The sequence below is a fragment of the Fragaria vesca genome, linkage group LG4, assembly GCF_000184155.1.
Source record: "Fragaria vesca subsp. vesca linkage group LG4, FraVesHawaii_1.0, whole genome shotgun sequence".
Taxonomy (NCBI): Eukaryota; Viridiplantae; Streptophyta; class Magnoliopsida; order Rosales; family Rosaceae; genus Fragaria; species Fragaria vesca.
Window position 1 is genome coordinate 15,300,208 of NC_020494.1, and position 21,764 is coordinate 15,321,971.

The following is a 21,764-nucleotide window of genomic DNA, read 5'->3' on the forward strand; positions in this document are numbered from 1 at the left end:
TATCACTGTTTCTCACAGAGGTTAGCAGCAATTCGCTTGCTATCCTAGTACTGAGTCTGTTGCTGTCCTGAGTTTCAAAGTCTGTTATATTAGTTTAATAGGTCTTTCAATTTCAAATGGACAACTGAGTTTGTGGGAAGTGTCTTGGCGCTCAAACCAGTCTAAGGGTTGAGATCTTTTGTTATGCCAACCCGTGACCAAATGGTTTGCTGCTCAAGGCTCCAGCTAGGATTTTATGATACGTTATCCTATGCAGAGCTGGTCCTTGTGTGATTCAAAGACCAGTCGCTATCGGCTGTGTCAAGGTCCACTAATGGACTGAGTAAGAGGGTTTGAAACCTCTTTGCTCCCTGTTTTGAATCGTTCATGTTTTAGGAAATGTATCTTTGTCTTATTGAGGTTGCTTGTGTCAACTCTCCATTTGGTTACATCACTTTCAATATGGGAACCAAACACTTCTGTCCAAACCTTTCTGAAACATGTTGAGGTCAGCTTGCATCATCTTTGATGCCTAGCTTGTCTGCCTATATATATATACTTATAGCTTTGGCTTTGCTCAATGGTTGTTGAAAACTGCCTTATTGCGTTTTATTTGTTGAGTCTAGTTTTAGCTTGCATTGTTCATGCTGCTCTAAGTCTTCTTCGTGACTGTAAACCTTAGAGATTGAACTCAAAACTTCTTTCATCAACTCATATCATGTTGCATACCATAAGGGATGTGTAGTGCAACCAACCCAAAAAGCGTTCAAGGTTGAATCAGCTAGTGGTTAGCTGAATTCACGAACAAGGCTTCTAAAAGTGTTCCATGTTGTAAGAGCTTAGAAACAAGAGAGGGAATAGGTCTAGACTAGTTCGGGACTAGGAAGGATAGTACTGTGGTAGTGTATCACTAGAACTATTATTCTTGTAAGAAGTTACTTCAACTTAGTGGAAAGTTTTGTCTCTCAAGAGTTAGAGACACGTAGTTTTTCTCCCTGTATTCAGGGTTTCTGCGAGTAAAAAACATCATTGTGTTGTTTCTTTATTTGCTGCAATTTACTTTCTGCAAACTCGTATCCTGTGAATCTGGGATAGCACAAATCTTTGCTATCCTCGGATACAGAAGTAAACAAAAATTCAAAAAATGCCTATTCACCCCCCTCTAGGACCTTTACCGAGCCAGCAGAAGGGATGACAAATCAGAGTACTGAAGGCTCAATTTGAGTGTAGATAGTTCAGAGGCCACGGGCGACATCTCGCTGAGGTTGTGCTTATTCATCATTAAAGTTACTCATTCATTTTACACCATTTACATACAATTTATTAAACCAAGATTGATTACTGTAGGTTGGTTGCATGGGATTGAATCGATTGATCTAGGCCAGAAGCATATATTACTGTACAACATTGTAAGTTTGTTTTCTCAAACTTGTAATAAGGTCGATCTTAGATCATATATAAATTCCCTTAATAAAATCACATAAGAAATACCATGCATGTTATCATAATTAACGAACAAACTTATAATATTTGTAAATGTATGTATGAGATATGTACGTCGAAAATTCCAAGATTTGAACATAATACCCAACTAACAGCAAATCATGATCATCATTAAGATCCAACAATGTTGAAACCTTTTTAGCAATATAAAATCTCAATCATGACAACAACTATTAACATCTGAATCTGATGCTTACCGAATATTATCAGACATCAGTGTATTTTGAGATACTAATGACCCGACAACCAACCGATAAGCTGCTTGACAGTACTGCTTTTCTTCATAATAGTTTTCTTTACCGACAAAATGTGTGATCCTTTTGAAAATCTTTGGGCGAAGTCATTACCACCTTCCTGAATGTCAGTATCATTTTTGCCCAAGGTATTTAGTACCGTAGCAGTTCTGGCTACCGTGAACTCTGCCTCCACAAAGAAAGTGTCCGATCTCAAATACCCGTTGGCTTCCCGTCTGAAAGCTCCCAGTGTGATGAATTGAGTCCAACCCCAATCAGGGCCAGTGCCGCTCATAACTATATGACCTACACCTACAAGTAGCGAGAAATGATTTTATTCTTGAGGTCACTGTGTACGTAATATTACTTTTGCAGTATTGAAAGAAAATAGCTGACCAAAGCTTACGCACTATTGCGACTATAATGGTTTCCATGTAACTGATCTAGAATGCGCAGTGTGAAATTGGTTGATATTTTGGTGCCATGAGGAAGTTTTTCTGGATCAGCTAGTCCCAAATAAAGCCCGAGACGAGCACCCATTACATCAGGATATAGTTTTATCCTCCTGCAACAAGCAATACAAAAGAGCGTATGAATAGAACTTTTAACAAATGTTAACTCTGAGAACATAATTTGGGTTCGTGTATCGGAGAACATATATGTAATGTGAGAATATCAGAACTTAAAGACACATACATTTCGTTTTTTTTTTTTTTCTTGATCAAAACCTTCACTAACTATTAAAGCATCTCATCTGGTCTACACAAAACACTGTTGGATGCAAGTGGGTTTTCCGGATAAAACATCTTCCAGATGGCTCAATTGATCGTTATAAAGCTCGACTGGTTGCCAAAGGATTCCATCAGAGACATGGAATTGATTATCAAGAAACCTTCAGCCTGGTCATTAAACCTGCGACCATTCTCACAGTTCTTGCCATTGCTGTGTCTAAAGGCTGGACTCTTCGTCGACTAGATGTCAAGAACGCCTTCCTCCAAGGCTTTCTCAATGAAGATGTCTATATGACGCAGCCTCCTAGGTTTGTTGACCCTAAACATCCTTCTTATGTCTGTAAACTTCACCGATCTCTCTACGGCCTCAAGAAAGCTCCACGAGCCTGGTTCAATCGCATCAGTGCCTTCCTTTTATCCGCTGGATTTATTCAAAGTAAGGCAGATCACTCTCTCTTCATATTTCACTACGGGCGACACACCATATACATGCTTCTTTATGTTGATGACATAGTCGTCACTAGTAGCAATGACCGTATTGTTGAGAGTTTCATTCATGCTCTCGGCCGTGGCTTTGATATAAAAGACCTTGGTTCTCTCCATTATTTTCTTGGCTTGCAGGTGACTTCCACTTCTCATGGTCTTCACATTGACCAACTCAAATATGCTCATGACATCCTTCACAAGTTTGATCTTCTCCTCAGTCAACCGATGAACACACCTTTGGCTGCAAAACCTCCTCTAATGGCTACTAATGGCGAGCTCCTTGACAATCCGACACTCTTTCGTGAAATGGTTGGGTCTCTCCAATACCTAACTATTACACGACCGGACATCTCTTTCGCAATCAACTCAGTTGCCCAATTTATGAGTCAACCTCAGACCACTCACCTTGTTGTTGTCAAACGTATTTTACGTTATGTCAAAGGTACCTTGGACCATGGTCTTTCATTTCGACCTCAACATCACCCAATTACACTATCGGCTTACTCAGATGCCGATTGGGCCGGCTGTCCGGATTCACACCGCTCTACCTCTGGTTATTTGGTGTATCTTGGTTCCAATCTCATCTCATGGTGTTCTAAGAAGCAACCCACAGTAGCACGTTCTAGTGCTGAAGCAGAGTATGGCTCTCTTGCTTATGCCTCTGCTGAAACAACCTAGTTAGGCCATTTATTATATGAACTTGGTGTGCACTTAGCTCTTCCTATTATGCTTCACTGTGATAATCTCAGTGCAACCTATATGGCCTCTAACCCGGTTTTCCATGCCCGTACTAAGCACATAGAACTTGACTACCATTTTGTTCGTGAAAAGTTGCTCTTGGTAGTCACTGTGTTTGTTACATTCCGTCTGTTGACCAGCTAGCTGACCTACTCACCAAGCCTCTCCACAAATATCGTCATTCTGTCTTGTGTCTCAAACTTGGGGGATTGTTGTGATTAAAGCTGATATGGATTCTCCCCAAATCAAGCGCCTAATTTCTCTATAGAATCACCAATTGTGATATGTATTGATTACTTACCTTAGTTGTAACTATTCCTAAAATACTAGCTATAGGATCTGTATATATCCAGCGATTGTAAAACTTTTCAATTCAATGAAATTCAGTTTCTACACTAACTAAATAACAGTATAAGAGAAGTAAATTGCATTGTCCACACAAAAAATAAATGAGAAAGATGGTTATTGATTAATAGCAAGTATGTACCAGTGATGGCCTCCAGCAGTGAATCGTTTTTCATAGTACTGAGCAGCTAAGTGGGAAAAGTTTGCAACCTTCCAAGTATGCTTGTACTTCTTTGAGATAGTCTTGCATGTTGATAGACAATCTGCTGGGGGTACGCGTCTTGTTCCATTACAAACAAAGACCTCAGCTCCAAAAATTAGATATCCATTGGAGGCATCAGTAAAGTCCTTTAGAGAGACAAGTTTATCAAAACCGACTGCGCCAGACGTCTCGCCTAGAAAGCAAAAGTTCCTTTTGAAACCATCTGAGAATTGCAACTCAGAAAGATAATAAATTAATAATTTGACATAAGTATACACTTTTGCGTCATGAAATCTAACATATATATGTAATGAAGTATACATACATACCTTCAATAACCAAGTACTTGTTTTTAATCTGATCAAGCAAAAATAACCTGAAATCAACATATACTTCCTCACCAGGCTGGAGTGAATTCTCCACCGCCTTTACCAAGTAGAGAGAGATGTGGTCTTTGACATTCTTCTTCTTGTTTCCATTTGGGTAGAACACAAGTTTCCTTTGTGCCACAAGCATATAAAAAGGAATTAGTCAAATACACACGGTACCATGGATCAAACTATGGAATATCTCATCTAAAAATTAAGGTGATTCATCTAGCATTATTCGCCACGAGTTCCGACCACTTATCAACGATTTGATTCGTCAAGTACCTAGCTAACTTCTTATGAATATATTGTATATCATAGTATTGTGATAATTAAAGAGAGAAGATTGATGTGGTGTTGTAAAGATAGTACAAAAATTGATAGAAGTTACATATAGATATATACCTACCAACTGTATCCTCCGGCTCCGAAGATCCCTGATTCGTATTGAACATTTGTCTCCGCCATTGCATCACCGACGAGCAATGAAAACGACTCTACCTTTAGAATGTAACTAAATGGTGTTGACTCTGAAAACGATCTCATAACCCCAGCTGCATCTAAATACAAATTAAAGTATTGATAATTAGTCATGTGTGTGTATATATATATATATACGGAGAGGATCTAAAGAGGACGTCCGCACAGTCCTTAAAGTGCGGACGTCCCTCCGTTCTCTTTCGTACGGCTCCGACGATGGCGTGCCTCCTCCCTAGCGGCCTCCAGCAGTGTCCCCGATCACTTTCCCTCCTCGGCGAGTCCGCCGAATTCTAGTTTTCTGGCTAGATCACCTAAAACTTCAAACAAAATCGATCTCGCCGGAAAACTGGAATTCGGCAGACTCGCCGGGGAGAAAAGGTGATCGGGGACGCTGCTGGAGGCCGCTGGGGTGGAGGGGCCGCGTCGTCGGAGCCGTACAGTGGAGAACGGAGGCATGTCCGCACCTTAAGAGTGTGTGGACGTTTGCCTCTAATCCCGACTATATATATGTATGGAATTTAAGTCCGTAGCGTTCACCCTTAGTTACGTACTCTCCTTGAGAAAGCATGTTTACCTGCATCTTCTACGACAGCCATGGCAAAGAAACGATCAAGCTAGAACTCCAAAAGGGTCGAAGGTTTGAACTGAATTCCACACCCTAAAAAGAGCAAACCCTAAAACGAGTTCATGTATATGTGTTTTTATAAAAGGAGAATCACAAATAAATTATCTTAGAATCACGATAGAGTTAGGAGATCCTCCATCCTCTCATTAATGAGAATTCTTTTTCTTTTTTTTTTTGATTTGTTTTTCTGATAAAAAAATGTTTGTTATAAAACGGTTGTGACTTGTGAGTACGTTTCCTAAACCCTAGCTAGGATTAGGGATGCTGCGAGGGGCGTCGGCGGCAATGGGGAGGCATGGCATCTGGATGATGCTTAAACAAGGTATTGGTGGAAAATATTCTACTGGCGGAGGAGGACAAAAGCACAGTGGCTTAGAATTATGAAAGCTTGAACAATAAGTCCCTATATCTATGTTTCCAGGTGAATGATTCTAAAATAAATCATACTATTCAAGCCATCAGAATGAGCCATGTCTTAGATAGTGAAGGAAGTCGAACTAGGGATATTGATTTATCTTATGATCCTGACTACGACTTTGATTTGGAGTTGGATGAAGAGGAAGACGAGAGGAAGATGAAGAAGAGACTAGAGCTAAAGGAACTGGAGGAGAAGAAGAGACTGAAGCTAGAGCAAGTTGCAATCAGAAGGGGTCCGAGCGACAGTGTCGCTTACGGTGTGAGTTCCACCATCATCGGCGGGTCCAAGATTGTTTTCTCCGGCGGCCAGCAAGACCGGAATCTAAGCCACGTTTGTGGGTTTGAGACTAGGGTTGCAGATCATCATGTGAAAGTAGATCCGAGAAGAGCATTCACGCAGTTGCCAATGATTAAGAGCAGTCCTTTCCTGGTTGAGTTGGAAGGCAAGCTCTATCGTTTCGGGCCAAGCTGCTATGACAATGGCTATGGCTGCTGCAAGTTTTGGAGGTCTTGGACGAGGGAGACCGAGAAGGAGAATTGAATTGGTTGCCTCTTATGCCTCCTCCAATTGATTATCTCCACAGTCCTAGTCCCTACTACAGTTATGCAGTTGCAGGCACCAACATCTTATATTGGGGTGTAAATAATCCCGCAGTTTTGCGGTTCGATACGAGCCTCCCTGGAGAAGGCTGGACAGAGATGAACTTGGATGTAGAGGACCATTCCCAGTGGTGGCAAGGGAAACAAAACTGTTTGTCAAGTTGGATGATGGTCATGGTTTCCTAATGTTCTCCTATGAACCTAAGTATTTTACACCAAATTTACAAGTCTTTGTCTTGTCGCCTGACAGTGATTATTTGAATCCAGTAGAACATGTGCCGCCCAGGCTGCCAAGGGCTCTTGAACCTGGTGATTCATATCAAGAACATCGTCTTTTTCATATAGACGGGCAACAATTTGGACTTGCTTCAGTCCGTGCCAGAAGCCGTACTGATGAGAGGGTGGAAGTTGCTGTCACAACATTTGAGTATCAAGTTAAAGTCGCCGAGGAGTCCTTGGATTTCAAGTGCAAAGTGCTTAGTACTTGCTTCCTAGATTTCTATCCCTCAATAGTCAATAAGTCCCTCAGAATATGTAGAACGTGTACTGTTGGTTGGGGCATATGTGCTCTAACTAGCTATATTTTCTTGATTTGTTTTCTTTCCGCCAATGATCGAGATTATTTATTTCTATTATCCATCCAAATCCCATGCTAGGATTTTTACATTAGAATTTGGCAAATGGAGCTCTCGGCGTAGATGTTGGTGCCAACTCCTTCCATTGGATAAGCCTAAGAGAGTATTACCAGTTTCTGGTAGAGTACTTATGGTGGAGAAAAGAGGAAAAACAATAAGGACAATCAAGCTTTTCGGTCAGAAGTACCAAATGCTAATCAAGAGATCTGTCTAGATCGAATTTGGGAATTTGTGTGAAAGAGAAGGAGATCAAATGCAAGCATTGTATCTGTAGTTCTGTACACTGATCAAAACATCTATCACTCCATTGATATGCTATACCGTTAATTGGTCAAAGAAGTTTGCATCAGCACTGACCAGTTCGTATTCAAATGTTTTAGTACGAGTGCAATTACTAAGACAACTAGTGACACCATAAGACAACTATGCAGGAGCCAGTTATTGACAATGGACCGCACGAGAGGTGCTCTTTCCGCATAAGGCCTGAACCATTGATAGTCACATCTTCCTTCTTGCCTTCTTGATAGTGATTTTACCACCTTCGGCGCATGGTACCATTGCAATTCCATTGATGGTAATCTCTACCTCTATTATGCAAGTATCCTTCCTTACAATTCACAAACCCCTTGTCTGCTGCTCTGAAATTTTCCAGTGTAATGAATTCATCTGGACCCCGAGATTCGAAGGCAATGAAGCAATGATGAACTACCAGCCGAAAAATAATATTAATGATGAAAAATAATGGAGCTCATATTAACTACAATACATGCAGTATAAACCATTACATATGAGAAGTAACCAATCTTTACGTACAAGTTCGCGAATGATGCCTCGAATGGATTTGATCCAGAATGCGTATGGTAAAGTCAGTAGATATTGTGATGGGTTCAGCCAATTCCAAATAGATACTAACATGAGTACTGTACCAATTCCATTGTTGAATCCCCCGGGGTGGAGCTGTATTATCTTGCAACAACCAACACGTACATGAATAACAACTTATGATTACCTATACCTCTCAATTACATAGATCAATTTCTTAGATGCCTAGATGGCATAGAAATCTAAATCATTTCACAATGCTCGCATTCTTAGAAGTGTCGTTGTTTCTTTCAAAAAAAAAAAAGTGTTGTTGTTCTGTGTCTGTTAGGGCCGGATTAAAGGCTTAAAACGTATCACTAAAGAATAGCTGTGATCTTGTAAGTATAAAGATGTATGGATAAAATGTTTGTTAGAATACCACTTGCGCCCTCCAGCGGTGAATGGCTCTTCAGAGTATGTATCATCACCAATTTTAGAAAGGTTCTGAATCTTCCAAACATGCTTGTATGTTTCGGAGGTAGGCTTTATGATTGAATGACACACTTTGGGTGGTCTTGTTTCTTTACAAACAAAGACTTCAGCTCCAAAGACACAAGTATCATCAACAAGATATCCATTGGAGGCATCAGTAAAATCATTAAGAGCTTATCAAAACCGGCTGCACCAGGCATCTCATGACGAAAGCAAAAGTTCGTAAAAGCATCTAATCAATAATGCAACATGAGAAAAAGAAATTAGGAAGTATGCGTTTTGCATCTTAGATGGAATATTAAAAAAATAGTTGTGTAGACTCGTAGAGATCATATATAGATATAAGTCATATAACTACTACCTTCAAGAACCAAGTACTTGCCGTTGTTCTGATCAAGCAAAAACAACCTGAAATCCACATATACATCCCAACCAGGCTGGAGTGAGTTCTCTCCAGCCATTACCAAGTAAAGAGAGATGTGATGTTCCACGTTCTTCTTCTTGTGTCAATTTGGGTAGAGAACAAGCTTCCTGTGTACAAGGATTCAGAGAATAGACTAGTTGATACATTACTGCATATAGAAATATATAAGATAAAGTGATACCCCCAAGAATATAACACCAACGCGAATGTATTCTCTTATTTAAATGTTGAGGAATGTCAATCTGAATCCTAACTAAGTGATCAATTATTCAAAATCAAGTCTGACAATTTGGCATGAGAATCTATGATATTACCATTGGTATCCTCCAGCTTCGAAGTTCTCAAACTCGAGCTTACCAGTTGTGTTAGCCATTGAATCCTCCGTTAGTAATGAGAATGAATGTAATGGTTTAATGAAGTGACTCGGCCGTGAATCTGAGAATGATCTCCAAACCCCTGCCTCTGAACATTGACAACACAATAAGGCATATATATATATATATATATATATATATATATATATATATATATATATATATGTTACGCAATAGGCATCTATGATTTTAAGAGTAGCTAGAATATCCTCCAAGAGAGAGTCTCTTACCATCTCTGTTGGAGTCCAGGATAGACATTGAAATAGAGTTGACCTCTCAGTTTTCTGTGATACAGACAGAAGGAATCAGACTTGGGTTTGCAGAGGGGTTCTATAAGCTTGAACCCTGGATTACCTTTAACTAGTTTCCGAGGGCTTTCAAGCTTTCAAAAGGTAAGACCAATGGTGGCAACAACTCAACAAGAATTAGTACTCTCGAGGTTGAAACAATCAATGAAGGGTTTGAACCTATTTATGGGTTAGCGAGTCCATGTATTAAATATAGGAGTGTAGAGCCATTGTCTTGGAAAAATTTGGCTTAGTAAGCTTTCTTGACTGCCAAGTATTTTACCGGGTTCAACATGAAGTATTATTGTTCAGCTTGGGCCAAACATGACATATACGAATTCTCTGTGTTTTGACAGCAAATCCCTTGATGGGGGGTAATAGCATAACTCAAAAACAGACGATGAACCGCAATCGGTAAATGAAAATTTCACCTGTCAACTCTCTTAGATATGAAAACAGTACAAAACAAGTAGACATTTGGCCTAATATATTTTCAAACAATTAAATGTTACTTGCTTTCCTGAGTAGTTTGCAACGGGACAAATCCCAAACAAACAGAATCCAATCACAAATGACCAAAATCTCGCACAAGTTCGCTTGCTTTCTCAATACCTTGCAATCAAGATAAGAATCTAAGACTTCAGAACCAAATCACCAGATATTGCAAAAACTAGGTGCATGATTGCATAATTGCATTCCTGTTAGATATCACAATGCCATACTATTTGGCTGAAATACTTTTCAAATAGCAACAAAAAATTGATCATCGGTCTCATACCCCTAACTAGCGCTTGTTCAAAGATAACATTAGTCTGCAAATAGTCGGTTTACAATAGTATCCGCACAGGTTTACAATCCTTGTGATTTTGGCCTTATGTATCCAAGACTGAGAAGCTTCTGAACCAACAATTTTTCAGCATCCAACTGAACTCCCAAAAAGAAGGGGAAATCTGATCAGTGAAACAAATACTGCAAAGCGTACCATACATACTTACATAGTCCAGTCTTGCATATATGCAGATGAGTATGTAAAACACACATCAAATAGTCTCATGCTCAAATGTGTTGCTGAGAGTTGAAATAGATAAATAGAAAAGGCTGAGGGCACAAACCTCAACCATGGGATTATTCTTAGGAATGTTGCAAGCCAGAATTATGTTTAGTCCAGTCCTCGACACTGCGATAAAACAATTCCCAATGTCAGGCCCTTTGTAAACCAAACAGGACTATATCTTAAGAAAGTTCAAAAACTCACCCAATCTCCGAGCAATGCCCGACCCTGTATTATCAGAACTCCCACCAACTATGGATGTAACACTCACGGTACTCTGTTGTGCAGGTCACCAATCAACAAGACAATGATCACTAATCTCTCACAGTAAAACTTTCAGTCCTAAACGGTAAAAAATGTGACAAAATTACCAACTTACAGGTCGAGTGGGTGCTGCTGCATACAAATGCCCCAATTTTCCAGAGTTGCAACCAATCCATGCATATATCTACACTCAAAAACACAACCCAACTCAAATATCTATCCATGACCACACAATTTCCTACATTATTTCCTAACCCAAAACTTACATCACACATTAGCTTAGCAAGTAGCAACTCTTGGTCAATAAAGTCAACAACTTGATCATCTATATTGCCAAAACTTGACTTGGGTAGTTCAATTTCGATGTGAAGAAGAAGAACAGACCTGCTTTGGAAGGCGGATGATTTGGAAGTGGAGGGTAGTGGAATCATGGACGACCTCAGTGAAGCACGTGACTTGCACGCCACCAGCGTCGGCGTCTCCGTTGCTGTAGCTGGGTTGCTTCTCTTTGGACATATGGGAAGCGCTTAAAGCTTGGGTTAGAGCACCCAGGTCCGAGTCTCCGCTAGCCATAGTTTACAGAGACGAACCCAAAACGAGGGTTTAAGGGATCCTTTTGCTCTTGACTCAGAGAACGACGTCGTTTTGCGTCGTTTTACTTTTCAATCCCTACCAGCTAAGTTTTTTTAATTTCTTAGACAACACACCGATGCCGTGACTTACATAATGGTAGACCGATAGTTATGTCACTAACTAACCAATAAAGCACGACTAATTGACATCACATTGTTAGTTTTTTCTAATCCCCTATACTACACACCGATGTCGTGACTTACGTAGTGGCATAACTGTTAGTTATGCCACTAGCTAACCAACAAGGCACGGTTAACGGCAGTGAATTTGTTCTCAGGCCTTGTACAAACCTCCCATCACACTATGAGAGCTGGTCATGCCTGAAGGCGTTACCTTAAGCGCAAGGAGAGGGGATGCAGAAGGCAAGGCTAGTGACTGAAGTGGTAACAATGTAGCCGTACTAGAAGGTGCAGGCTGGATCACCTCCTTTTCAGGGAGAGGTAATGCTTGTTGGCCAGAATGTTGGTTCTTTTATCCCTAACATACCGATCTCGTGACCTATACAATGTTAGTTATACGCTCACCCAAAATGTTAGCCTAAAAATGAAACCAAAGTTCATAGAAATGTGTTTATACTCTTAGCGGGTAGGATGCATAAAAGAGGCCGTAAATCAGGATTGAAAGAGAAGTACCAATGAATTAAAACTATACAAGATTTGTAAAACTTGCTTTGCAGAAGTTTACATAAAAGAATGGCTTCCAGGTTAGTAATTACAGTATGATGAATTACAAATTTACAATGTGTATCTAGTATTCTAGACTCCCTCACCCCTTCATTCAAACCTAGGAGAATGAATCAAATCAATCAACACAATCGATACAGAATTTACAGTGTAGTTTCTAATACTATCAATTATCAAAGGCCACTTTGGCAAAGTGGGATTAACAACATAATTTTAAGTAACCATCTTCTGTCCCAACCAGGAACAATCTTGAGAAGGGTAAAATGCTTATACTTGATAACACTGAGAAGTTTCTTGCTCCGTGATCTGCCATGTAGAGCTTTTGACATGTAACGGCGTGCTGTCCATCCTGTCGAAATGGAAGTCAGTGGTTGCAAGTGATAATAAGAATAATATTTGAAAATAAATGGTGATGAGTTTGCTGTTGTTTACATCATCAGGGGATATAGATAAAGAAGAGAGTCCAATTTTGTTTCTGGCAATTGAAATAATATCTTGGCCCCATACAGAGAAAGCAGATATACCATCAGTATGACCTCTAAGAATTGTGGGCTGAGATGGCACATTCCTGCACAAGGCATTCATAAGTTTAATGAGAGCGTGATTACGCAATAGCATTTCTGGGATGACAGATAATAGGACAGTACGATCAAAATGTCATATCAACAAATAAGCTATTATTGTAAAGAAAATTCTGCAGATACCTCCTCAAGTCCCAAATCCTTAGAGTCTTGTCAAGAGAGCTGGACAAAACCAAATGGTCTTCCGGTGCAGCCAACTACACAAATATATGTTATATCAGTATCTGAGTACTTCAAAGCGGAAGCAAAGTTAATCTCTAGCGTTTTTGATATACCTTTGTAATATATCCATCATGAGCCCGCCAAGAGGAAATAACATTTCCACTCCTTGCATCAAATAACCTACAATGGCCAGAACTCATTCCAGCTGCAATCCAAGATGGTGAAGAAGCTCCATCTGGTTGCATTTTGTCAGACCCACAAGAGCATATGGTAGAAACAATAGAAGGAAAGCCTGACTCCAGATAATCCCCCCTCCAAAGATGCAGCTTTTGTCCTCCGACAACATCAATGAACCTGTATAATTCAGGAAAACATTAGAAAGGCAAACTGTATCAAACATTTTCTCATTTACATCAGCTTGTAATGGGATAACCGAGCAAAACTATGTATCTACCTCAAAGAACCATTTCCAGTGCCAGCAACAAGTGTTTCACCAAACTCAGTCTGATGCATACAGGTATACAGGCTCCCATCAAATGCACCAGTCAATATTCCACTGGACATTGTATTGGGACTGAGCATATTACTGTGGTCAACATTAGCCCTAGAGGAAGAAGATGGGAGGCTTGCAATATGTGCAGAATCCACTGATGGTTCAGAAAATACTGAAATTAATTTCCCTGTTCGGCTATTCCAGACATGTATTGTTCCGTCACAGGATGCAACTCTCCCACTAGACGACAAGACGCAAATGTCGTTCACAACCTAATAGTCACAAAAAACAAATAATAGACATGAGAATAACCCTAAGTATTCAAAGCCTTAAACTAATCCAGATCTGAATCATGTACTTCAGAACCTGAAAGTTTCACGTAAAGAAACACAATTTTCAATCTGAATACTAGTAATTATACGTACAAAAATTTTCAAATGAAGTGCAACAGCAATAATTATTATTAAAAAATAAAAATAAATAAAAATAAAAAAACCAACAAAGTAAAAAAATCTTAGGATAAGTAAACCTCTTCATGGCCGTAGTATCCAGATACACAATTAATTCTACTCAGCTCCCATTTCTGAACAGTTCCTCTGAAGCCTGCACCAATCCCTGCAGTAAAAACCGTGGATTCATCTGGGCAGACGGCTAAATATCTTAAGGCTCCAGGATGCGCACGGACGGAGTGTATCACAGATGCTCTGATCTTCCATGGATGTTCATCTTTCACACCTCCACCACGCCCAAGAAAATCAGGCCCATCCCAGCTAGCAGCAGGACTAGGGAACCAAAACCAGGGCTCATATTTATAATTTGATGCTGTTGCTGCATGCATTTCGGTTGGACTCTGATGCACTGCGTCAGACCTTTTCTGAGGCATCAAGTTTTTGGCTCCTCTAGTTCCTTGCGATTGCGGAATTGACCATCCAACCCCATTTAGCAACAGCTTAGCAGGACTGTATTCAGGAGTTGAGCCCCTTTCTGTATGCTCTGTTATTGAGTATAGTGTCTGAACCACTTCGAGACAATTCTCCTGTGTGTTCCCACTGAATCATGACAGGTTCAGAATATGAAGTGCAAAAGATGAGGGTATTGTGTTGGGTGCTTATATGTCTGTGTATGTGTATGTGTATGTGTAGGTGTATCTGCGTCTGCTGGGAGGGAGTTGAGAGGGAAGCGAGAGAGAATACATGTGAAAGAAAAACCATCAATACCAAACATTATAGTTACGAGCATAATCCTAGAGTACCTTCCAATTATGAAATCGTAAAAGATATCGCTCAAGTAATAACCATGTTGCACAACACTGCCGAAGCTTCTCTATCCCAAGAAGGGACGCAAAAGGAGGATACAGAAGCAACCTGTCGACATCCTAGGAAGTTCAACATATATTTAAGGAAGACAACATGTACAACTTAAATTCCAGTGTTTGTAATTAACAATGTGCCATGAATGGTGAAAAGCACTCACGCAAGGTCCATACGACTTTCAATCACAACCCCATCCTTTAGCTTTAAAATCTTTGACTTTCTGCCAGGGGAAGTAGATGCATTAGCAGTTTCTGGTGAGAAAGCAAGCTCATCAAATAGCTCCTTTAGTTGTGGCAAAACATGTAATGCCGTCATATCTGGTCCTATACGCTGACAAACAGCCATTAGGGTTGTGGCAGCAACCTAAAACACAGAGACCTTTTAGCATAATTGGAAATCAAAACAAACTGGCTAATATGTGATGCATGGAGGGTAACTTGGGAAGCGGTTATGTTTAGAAATAACTGTGTTTGCATGCCCGTGCATCACCTGAACCACTCTATGTTCAAAACTTGTCTGCATAAGAACCGGAACATGCAGGCATCTTTTATCCTGCATCATACAAGCTTCTATTATTTCAGAGAAATACCCCCTATGTTTTGAAATTAAATTTATATGAGAATCAAAATCCATACTTCAATTAGCTCCTTTACAACCACCTCCCTTGGTAAGAATGCAACCAGGCCATCTATTGTCATTAAAGAATCAATAAGAGCGAAAGCGGTCCAGCTGTGGACAGGCTCAGGCTTATTCATACGTGAAATGTCAATGCACGAACGAATTACATGTTTTAGCAACGGTAGCATCTGTCTGACAATGAAGCTTTCCCCTAACAGACCACCTGGATTTTGAAAACATAAACTGCTTAAAAGAACATGAATTCCAGGAAACATCGTATCAGATTATAAGGAACAAGCATACCAATTCGAACCAGCACATCAAGTCCATCAGTACTTAGACCTTTCCCAAAGCATTGGATCAATGGCAGGATTGTCTGGGGAAAGAAAGATGGTTAGCATAATAATCACAGTAATACATTTCTCCAGTGTTTGTTTGTCTGTGTTAAGACAGACACATGGAAAATTTTAATGTTTATTCTATCAAGTCACAACTCACAACAAACGAATTCTGGGATGAGGTTTAACCTGATGAATAGTAATAGGTATACCAAGCTCTTCACTTGAGCCAAGCAGCAGCACGGAAGCAGCAGCAGCTGAACTCTTATGAGCAGCAGCATTCAAGTTCAATATTACAAGAGGATGTACGGTTTTGAGAAATGCTTGTTTGCCAACTCGATTCCATATCTCTTGAACAAATGAGTCTTGCAGGATAGAAACCTTTAGATGTGAATAACCTGTAGTCTGAAACAAAGACCTCCATAAGTAATAAGTTCAAAAGAAAATTCCATAAAGGTGAACAAAATAAAGCTAAAAAACTAGCCTGTAAAATTCTCTGGATGGCAGGCAAGACTATTGTCTTTACTGCTTTAGGTGTCAAACTTTTAATAAATTCTTTTAAGAGTGTATAAGCCCATTCTGCTTCAGTATCTGACAAAGGAGTCACCACAAGCGATAAGCAGAAAGGAGCACACATTTCAGCTGCAAACATTCCCATTGCCTTGAGGACTCCTTGCTTCGCAAAGTTTGCAGCATAATGGAGGCAGGATCCATCTTTAGCCCGAAGATGGAGTGGGGCAAGAAACAAGTAGGATGCCTTGACTGTAGAAGGAAAGTAAGGTGATTCCAAAAGAGACTTGGCTGATGGCCTCCTAATATAACCACAGACAAATAGAGTAAGCGCTCGATATATTTGTATTCACAAGTCTAAGTAATATATTGTATCATATTTGACAAATGAGAACTAATACCTCATGCAATCCTTTTGAATGCATGCTTCAACTAGTAATTTGGTGTGAGGAGGAAGTTCATGCACTGGTCCAGGTAAGAGACCGCTGTCCAAGTACATGGACAATGACGCTGGATTGAAAAGTGGCCTCCTCAAGTGAAGTTCTGCTAAGAGACAACCAATAGAAAATATGTCCCTTGCAACATCTTCAGAAAATGTCTTCGAACAAGATGATTTATGCCTCCAAAGCAATAGCTCTTGATATCCTGTGGAGCCCTCATCCTCCACCTTAATATGCTCAAGAAGATAATTTGTATCAATTTGTAATGGCAACTGCTGGTGTTCCTTAGTGTCAGATGATTGAGGTATAATTTTCTTAACATTCTCACTTGATTGTTCTTCTACAGGAGCAATGTACTTGCCAGATTCAAGATGGTACCCATAGAGGGCACTCAATTCCATAGCATGTTCGCAAAAGGCTGATGCATCTTCTAATACTTGCAAATAAGCCGTGTCAGAGAGGACAGAACTTTCGCTCCTTAATTCATTAATTTTTCCTAGATACGAAGCTGACTCATTGGTGCTATCACCCGGCTTCCGTATTGCACCTCGACGCATAGGATGAGGTTCAGTAAAAAGCTGACGGCGTCCTGCTGACCTCGGCATCATGGACTCTGAAGAAGGGAGCATTACATTCTTTGCTGCAACAGCTGCCTGACCAGACATTTTGTAACCAAAGGTGATATCAATCCAGTGATGAAGTTGGCATGAGACGCGATCGCTTTCTAATGCTTCACAATGCAATTTGATGAATTCCTCAGGACCACCTGCCCATGAAGGTACAGCCAAGTCAGTCATACCAGCATGAAGTGAACTGAAAACTTGGGGATCGCAGTAAAACTCTGGAATGCACTCATCAGGGGTCCATTGATAGAGTCTTTGCATTGTAGAAGGATATTCATTAGGTTCATAGACTGAGCGCACAGCCATACGTAGAACACTCAAAGGCAACCTCCTTGCTTTATAGCTGCAGACAGCCAATTCAGAAAGACATTCATCAGAAACATGATGTGGGAACTCCGATGTTGAATAGGTGAAGTCCAACTGTTCATCACCTTTAGCCAACCTCCATTTACTCTTACTCAAATCCCGCCACCCTGTGTCAGAATTCTCATCAGGTTTGGTACTAAAATCTATAACCCATGGCATCACTGTATGAAATGTGTGATCGCCCCACCTTCTCCCAGCTAATCTATTCAAGATGAGTAGATATTCAAAATTACTAATCTCTCCCCTCCACCACTGATTAAAGTCCCGTTGCCAGTCTATAGATGAGGAAAGCTTTAAATCAGCATAAAGACCTTGAGAGGGACAACCTGGTAAAGAACAACCTACCTTTTCGGGCTCAGTAATTGTACACCCATTACCTCTTGAACTTGAATTAAATCCTACCCCAGGCTTATCACATACACACAGCCAAGACCAGCATGACTCAGTAAGCATTACACTGGAAGGACATATGTTTCCATGAGCAGCCCCTAAACCATGAATATAAGCTAGAGCTGAGAGTAACTGATATACTAGAAACCTTATATGCCAATCAGACTTTAGCGCATCAGGGCTATAATGGAGAATGTTTTCCAAGGTATATGGAGCTTTAGGAAGAACTACATCAACATAACCAGATGTCTTAACCATCCCAAGTATGGGAGCTATATTCGGATGCCTCAAGGAGCCAGGAAACGGATTCTCATCAAACGATGGTACCCCAAGTAAATTAAGAAAGTTGACACTATCTCTTCCCGAAGCTTTCCCCTCAATCAAGAGACTAAGCGAATTCAATATGTGATCTTCCATAGACCCGGACAAAAAGCTGGAAGCAAGCTCCTCAATAGAATCTGAAGAAAAGCCAACTTCAGTAACCGGTGCCAACGCACTGATCACCCTCGAGCAAGAAAACCTACTCGAATGATCACACTTTGAACTCTGCGGCAATGCTTTGCCACCATTTGATAAACCGACATCTTCCTCATCTCGACTCACATCACCATCATCCAGGCTATACTCATTACTGAAAAGAAAACGAAAAAATCCGAATAGGTTCTCTCATCCTCAATTCCTCAAACATCTAATACTAGACATATATTTTCATTCACAACTATGCACAAACAAAATGTAGTACTATTATCATCTTAAACATTAGTATTCTAAAACTGAACAGTTAAAATGAGAAAGCTGAAAAATGTAAGAGGGTCATACACAAATTTGGTCAGGCAATCCTGGTCATCACTTGGTAGATACTTGAGCAAGAACTGAGGAGCTGAAGCAGCAGCTTCTCCATTTGAAGCAGACAACTGCAAAAGACAAGACCCAAGTGAATTTAAGCACTGAAAAACCAAAAAAGGATTCAACTTTGATGAGAGAGAGGGATAAAGGAAGGAACTTGGACCTGAACGACGGCGTTTGAGCCGAAGGGGAAAGCGGAATCGGAGAGAGCGTGGATGAAGGCGAGTTTGCCGGAGAACTCGGACTCAACCCGGCGCTGGAGGCAGTCGAAGCACATTTGGTGGGCCATTTTGTGAGGTTGTTCGGATTTTCAAGATTTCAATTTTGGGTTTCTTGATTTTGTTCTTTCCATTGTCTCTCTGGTTTCAACGGGTTTGAACAAGGCTTTGATCGATAGGTGTGAGACTCAGTTTTACTACACACTTGTTAGTTACAGTCTTGTAAATTGTACCACAACAAGTTTAGTAATCTCTACGTAGCACGTGGCGCGTATCCGATCGTATCCAATACGTAAGTATGAGCTTCTTACATAAATATGCATTCTTGACGCTTTGAGCTTGGATTACTTTGATGTCAGAGAAAGAGATGAACTGAGCTCTAAGCATACTGACCAGAATGAAACCAACAAAATGAGCCTCTGATACGGCATTACCTTCTCCTTCAGTGCTCTAATAATTCCACTCAATGCTATACCACCTCCAAAAAAAAGCTCTTTTACGACCCTCTGGATTCGCTGTTGCACACTGCAATATAGGAGAATCAAATTGCCAGTTTGCAAATATGTGACGTAAGTCATATAATTGTTGCAACTCACCAATTTGAAAGACTCATCGAGAACTTCTTACATCAAACTACTCTTGCATATATTGCAACACCTAGCCTCTTACATCAATCACTGCTCTTCTTACATCATCCGCTATTCTCTACATAGTTTCCAAGTTCTGATCCATAACCCAAATCTCCAACCTATTTAGATACAAAACCAGAATATTAGGTTAGCACAACAAGATAGGCACAAATGCACAATGCAGTATTCATATAAAAGAAGTAAGAAACAGCCATGAGTTCACACTTTCATTCACAAATCAGTCTAAAGCATGCATAACAAGCTACTTACGGTATCATACACCTCCGGCCACCACGGTACAGATCGATTAGAACTGTGAAATTTAAAGGACGCACTTGTCTACGATATATATTTTCGACTAGGCATAATTGTCAATTTGCTACCCTAACTTTCACATTAGTGTTAATTTGCTACCCTAGCTTTTATTTCAGCCAATTTGTTACCCTAGCTTTTTATAATTAGCCAATTTGCTACCCTAACTATTAAATTTGTCAATTTGCTACCTTTCTGTCAAATTTGTTATAGAAGAAATTAACAAAATAAAATGACAAAAATGTAGTAAGTTGGCTAATTTTGAAAATATAAGGGAGCAAATTGGTAGAAATAATAGTTAGAGTGGCAAATTTGGCTAATTATGAAAAGTTAGGGTAGCAAATTGGTTGAAATAAAAGTTAGGGTAGCAAATTGACACTAAAGTAAAACCGTAAAAGGTAGGGTAACAGCTAAAAATTAAAAAAATAAAATTTATTAATTTTTAAGCTAAAAACGTACTCCAGCAGAATGCTTAAATAATTAATAAATTTAGGAATTGATAGAAAAATTGATAAATTTATCAATATTGGGGACATAATTAACTAAAACTTAGCTAATGTTTACAACTTAACAGTACTGCTGGAGCAAAAGTTTAAAAATTGTTATTTGAAATCTAAATGTTAATAAATTTAATAATAAATTTAAGTCTATTGCTGGAGTTGCTTTAAAAAAACCTTTTCGAGTAACATAAGTAACACATATTGCTTAGAACTATATTATAAATATTTGATGCAGCAAACCTTCTCATGCAAAGACATATCAAACTTTGCACGCGCACCTTTCCATCCAAAATATGAATGAACGATTCTGTTGGACTTAAAACTCTGCCAAAAAGTTAATTGATCGATTCAGTTCAAGATGAAGAAACTAAGAAACACTCAAACACCTAACGATCAACCTGGTCATGATAATCTAGCTTCTTTTTTAGAAATTTAACATACGGATTCTTTAGTCAATTAACTGTGTACGTTGACTGTTCTTAGTAATTAATTATATCGCTAATCACAGACTTAGAGCATCTCTAACAGTTTCTCTATTTTCTTAAAATTCTCAATTTTGGGGAATATAGAGCTATTTTTAGGTCCAACAGTTTCCCCATCACATTCCTCAAAATGAGGATGAAGAAGAAAAAAAGCATTCATTCCCTAAATTTGCAGCAAAGTCTTCCTTCCCCAAAATTAAATTTTTCACGTGCTCCAACGAATTTAAGACAACAATAAAATATTTTATTGGGTAGTTTATTGTTACAATGAAATATATAATGTTTTTTTTGTTATAATTAATGATGATATATTATATTTTATTGTTGTATTAAATGCTGAAATCTCCAAAATGGAGAAGCTGCTGAATTTTGATCATAATTTTTTTGGAGATTTTAGCTTTTGCTTCCCCATTTTAGAAAAATTTTAGGAAAACTGTTGGAGATGCTCTTAGGACTAATTATCATTTTGCTACCGTACTTATTGGCAAGCTATAGGTACGTAACGTACTGCAACTCTCAAAGTCCCATGGATAATGTTTTCCAGTGCCTGCTTCTTCCACGGGTAGCATGTCACATTGTACGTGTTCACCAT

At 39.5% G+C, this 21,764-nt stretch overlaps 3 protein-coding genes across 3 annotated transcripts; all 3 read right to left on the reverse strand.

Annotated features, from left to right (window-relative positions):
* Nucleotides 1-4,132: 4,132 nt before the first annotated feature.
* On the reverse strand, nucleotides 4,133-5,053 carry LOC101296000. The gene is made up of 3 exons (XM_004298212.1): nucleotides 4,995-5,053; nucleotides 4,547-4,716; nucleotides 4,133-4,440 (listed from the first exon to the last, which is right to left on the reverse strand). The coding sequence occupies exons 1-3, from the start codon at nucleotides 5,051-5,053 to the stop codon at nucleotides 4,133-4,135; spliced, it is 537 nt and encodes a 178-aa protein (XP_004298260.1).
* Nucleotides 5,054-10,380: 5,327 nt separating this feature from the next.
* Nucleotides 10,381-11,670, reverse strand: LOC101315329 (proteasome assembly chaperone 4-like). The gene is made up of 5 exons (XM_004297049.1): nucleotides 11,420-11,670; nucleotides 11,151-11,219; nucleotides 10,976-11,048; nucleotides 10,833-10,897; nucleotides 10,381-10,644 (listed from the first exon to the last, which is right to left on the reverse strand). The coding sequence occupies exons 1-5, from the start codon at nucleotides 11,606-11,608 to the stop codon at nucleotides 10,570-10,572; spliced, it is 471 nt and encodes a 156-aa protein (XP_004297097.1). The 5' UTR covers nucleotides 11,609-11,670; the 3' UTR covers nucleotides 10,381-10,569.
* A 634-nt stretch (nucleotides 11,671-12,304) lies between these two features.
* On the reverse strand, nucleotides 12,305-19,308 carry LOC101296286 (probable inactive serine/threonine-protein kinase lvsG-like). The gene is made up of 16 exons (XM_004298213.1): nucleotides 19,195-19,308; nucleotides 19,005-19,099; nucleotides 16,768-18,816; nucleotides 16,341-16,668; nucleotides 16,046-16,261; nucleotides 15,822-15,894; nucleotides 15,536-15,741; nucleotides 15,390-15,452; nucleotides 15,061-15,263; nucleotides 14,840-14,951; nucleotides 14,117-14,623; nucleotides 13,549-13,859; nucleotides 13,208-13,448; nucleotides 13,056-13,129; nucleotides 12,784-12,919; nucleotides 12,305-12,700 (listed from the first exon to the last, which is right to left on the reverse strand). Exons 1-16 carry the CDS (start codon nucleotides 19,306-19,308, stop codon nucleotides 12,551-12,553), a joined length of 4,878 nt encoding a protein of 1,625 aa, XP_004298261.1. The 3' UTR covers nucleotides 12,305-12,550.
* Nucleotides 19,309-21,764: the final 2,456 nt, after the last annotated feature.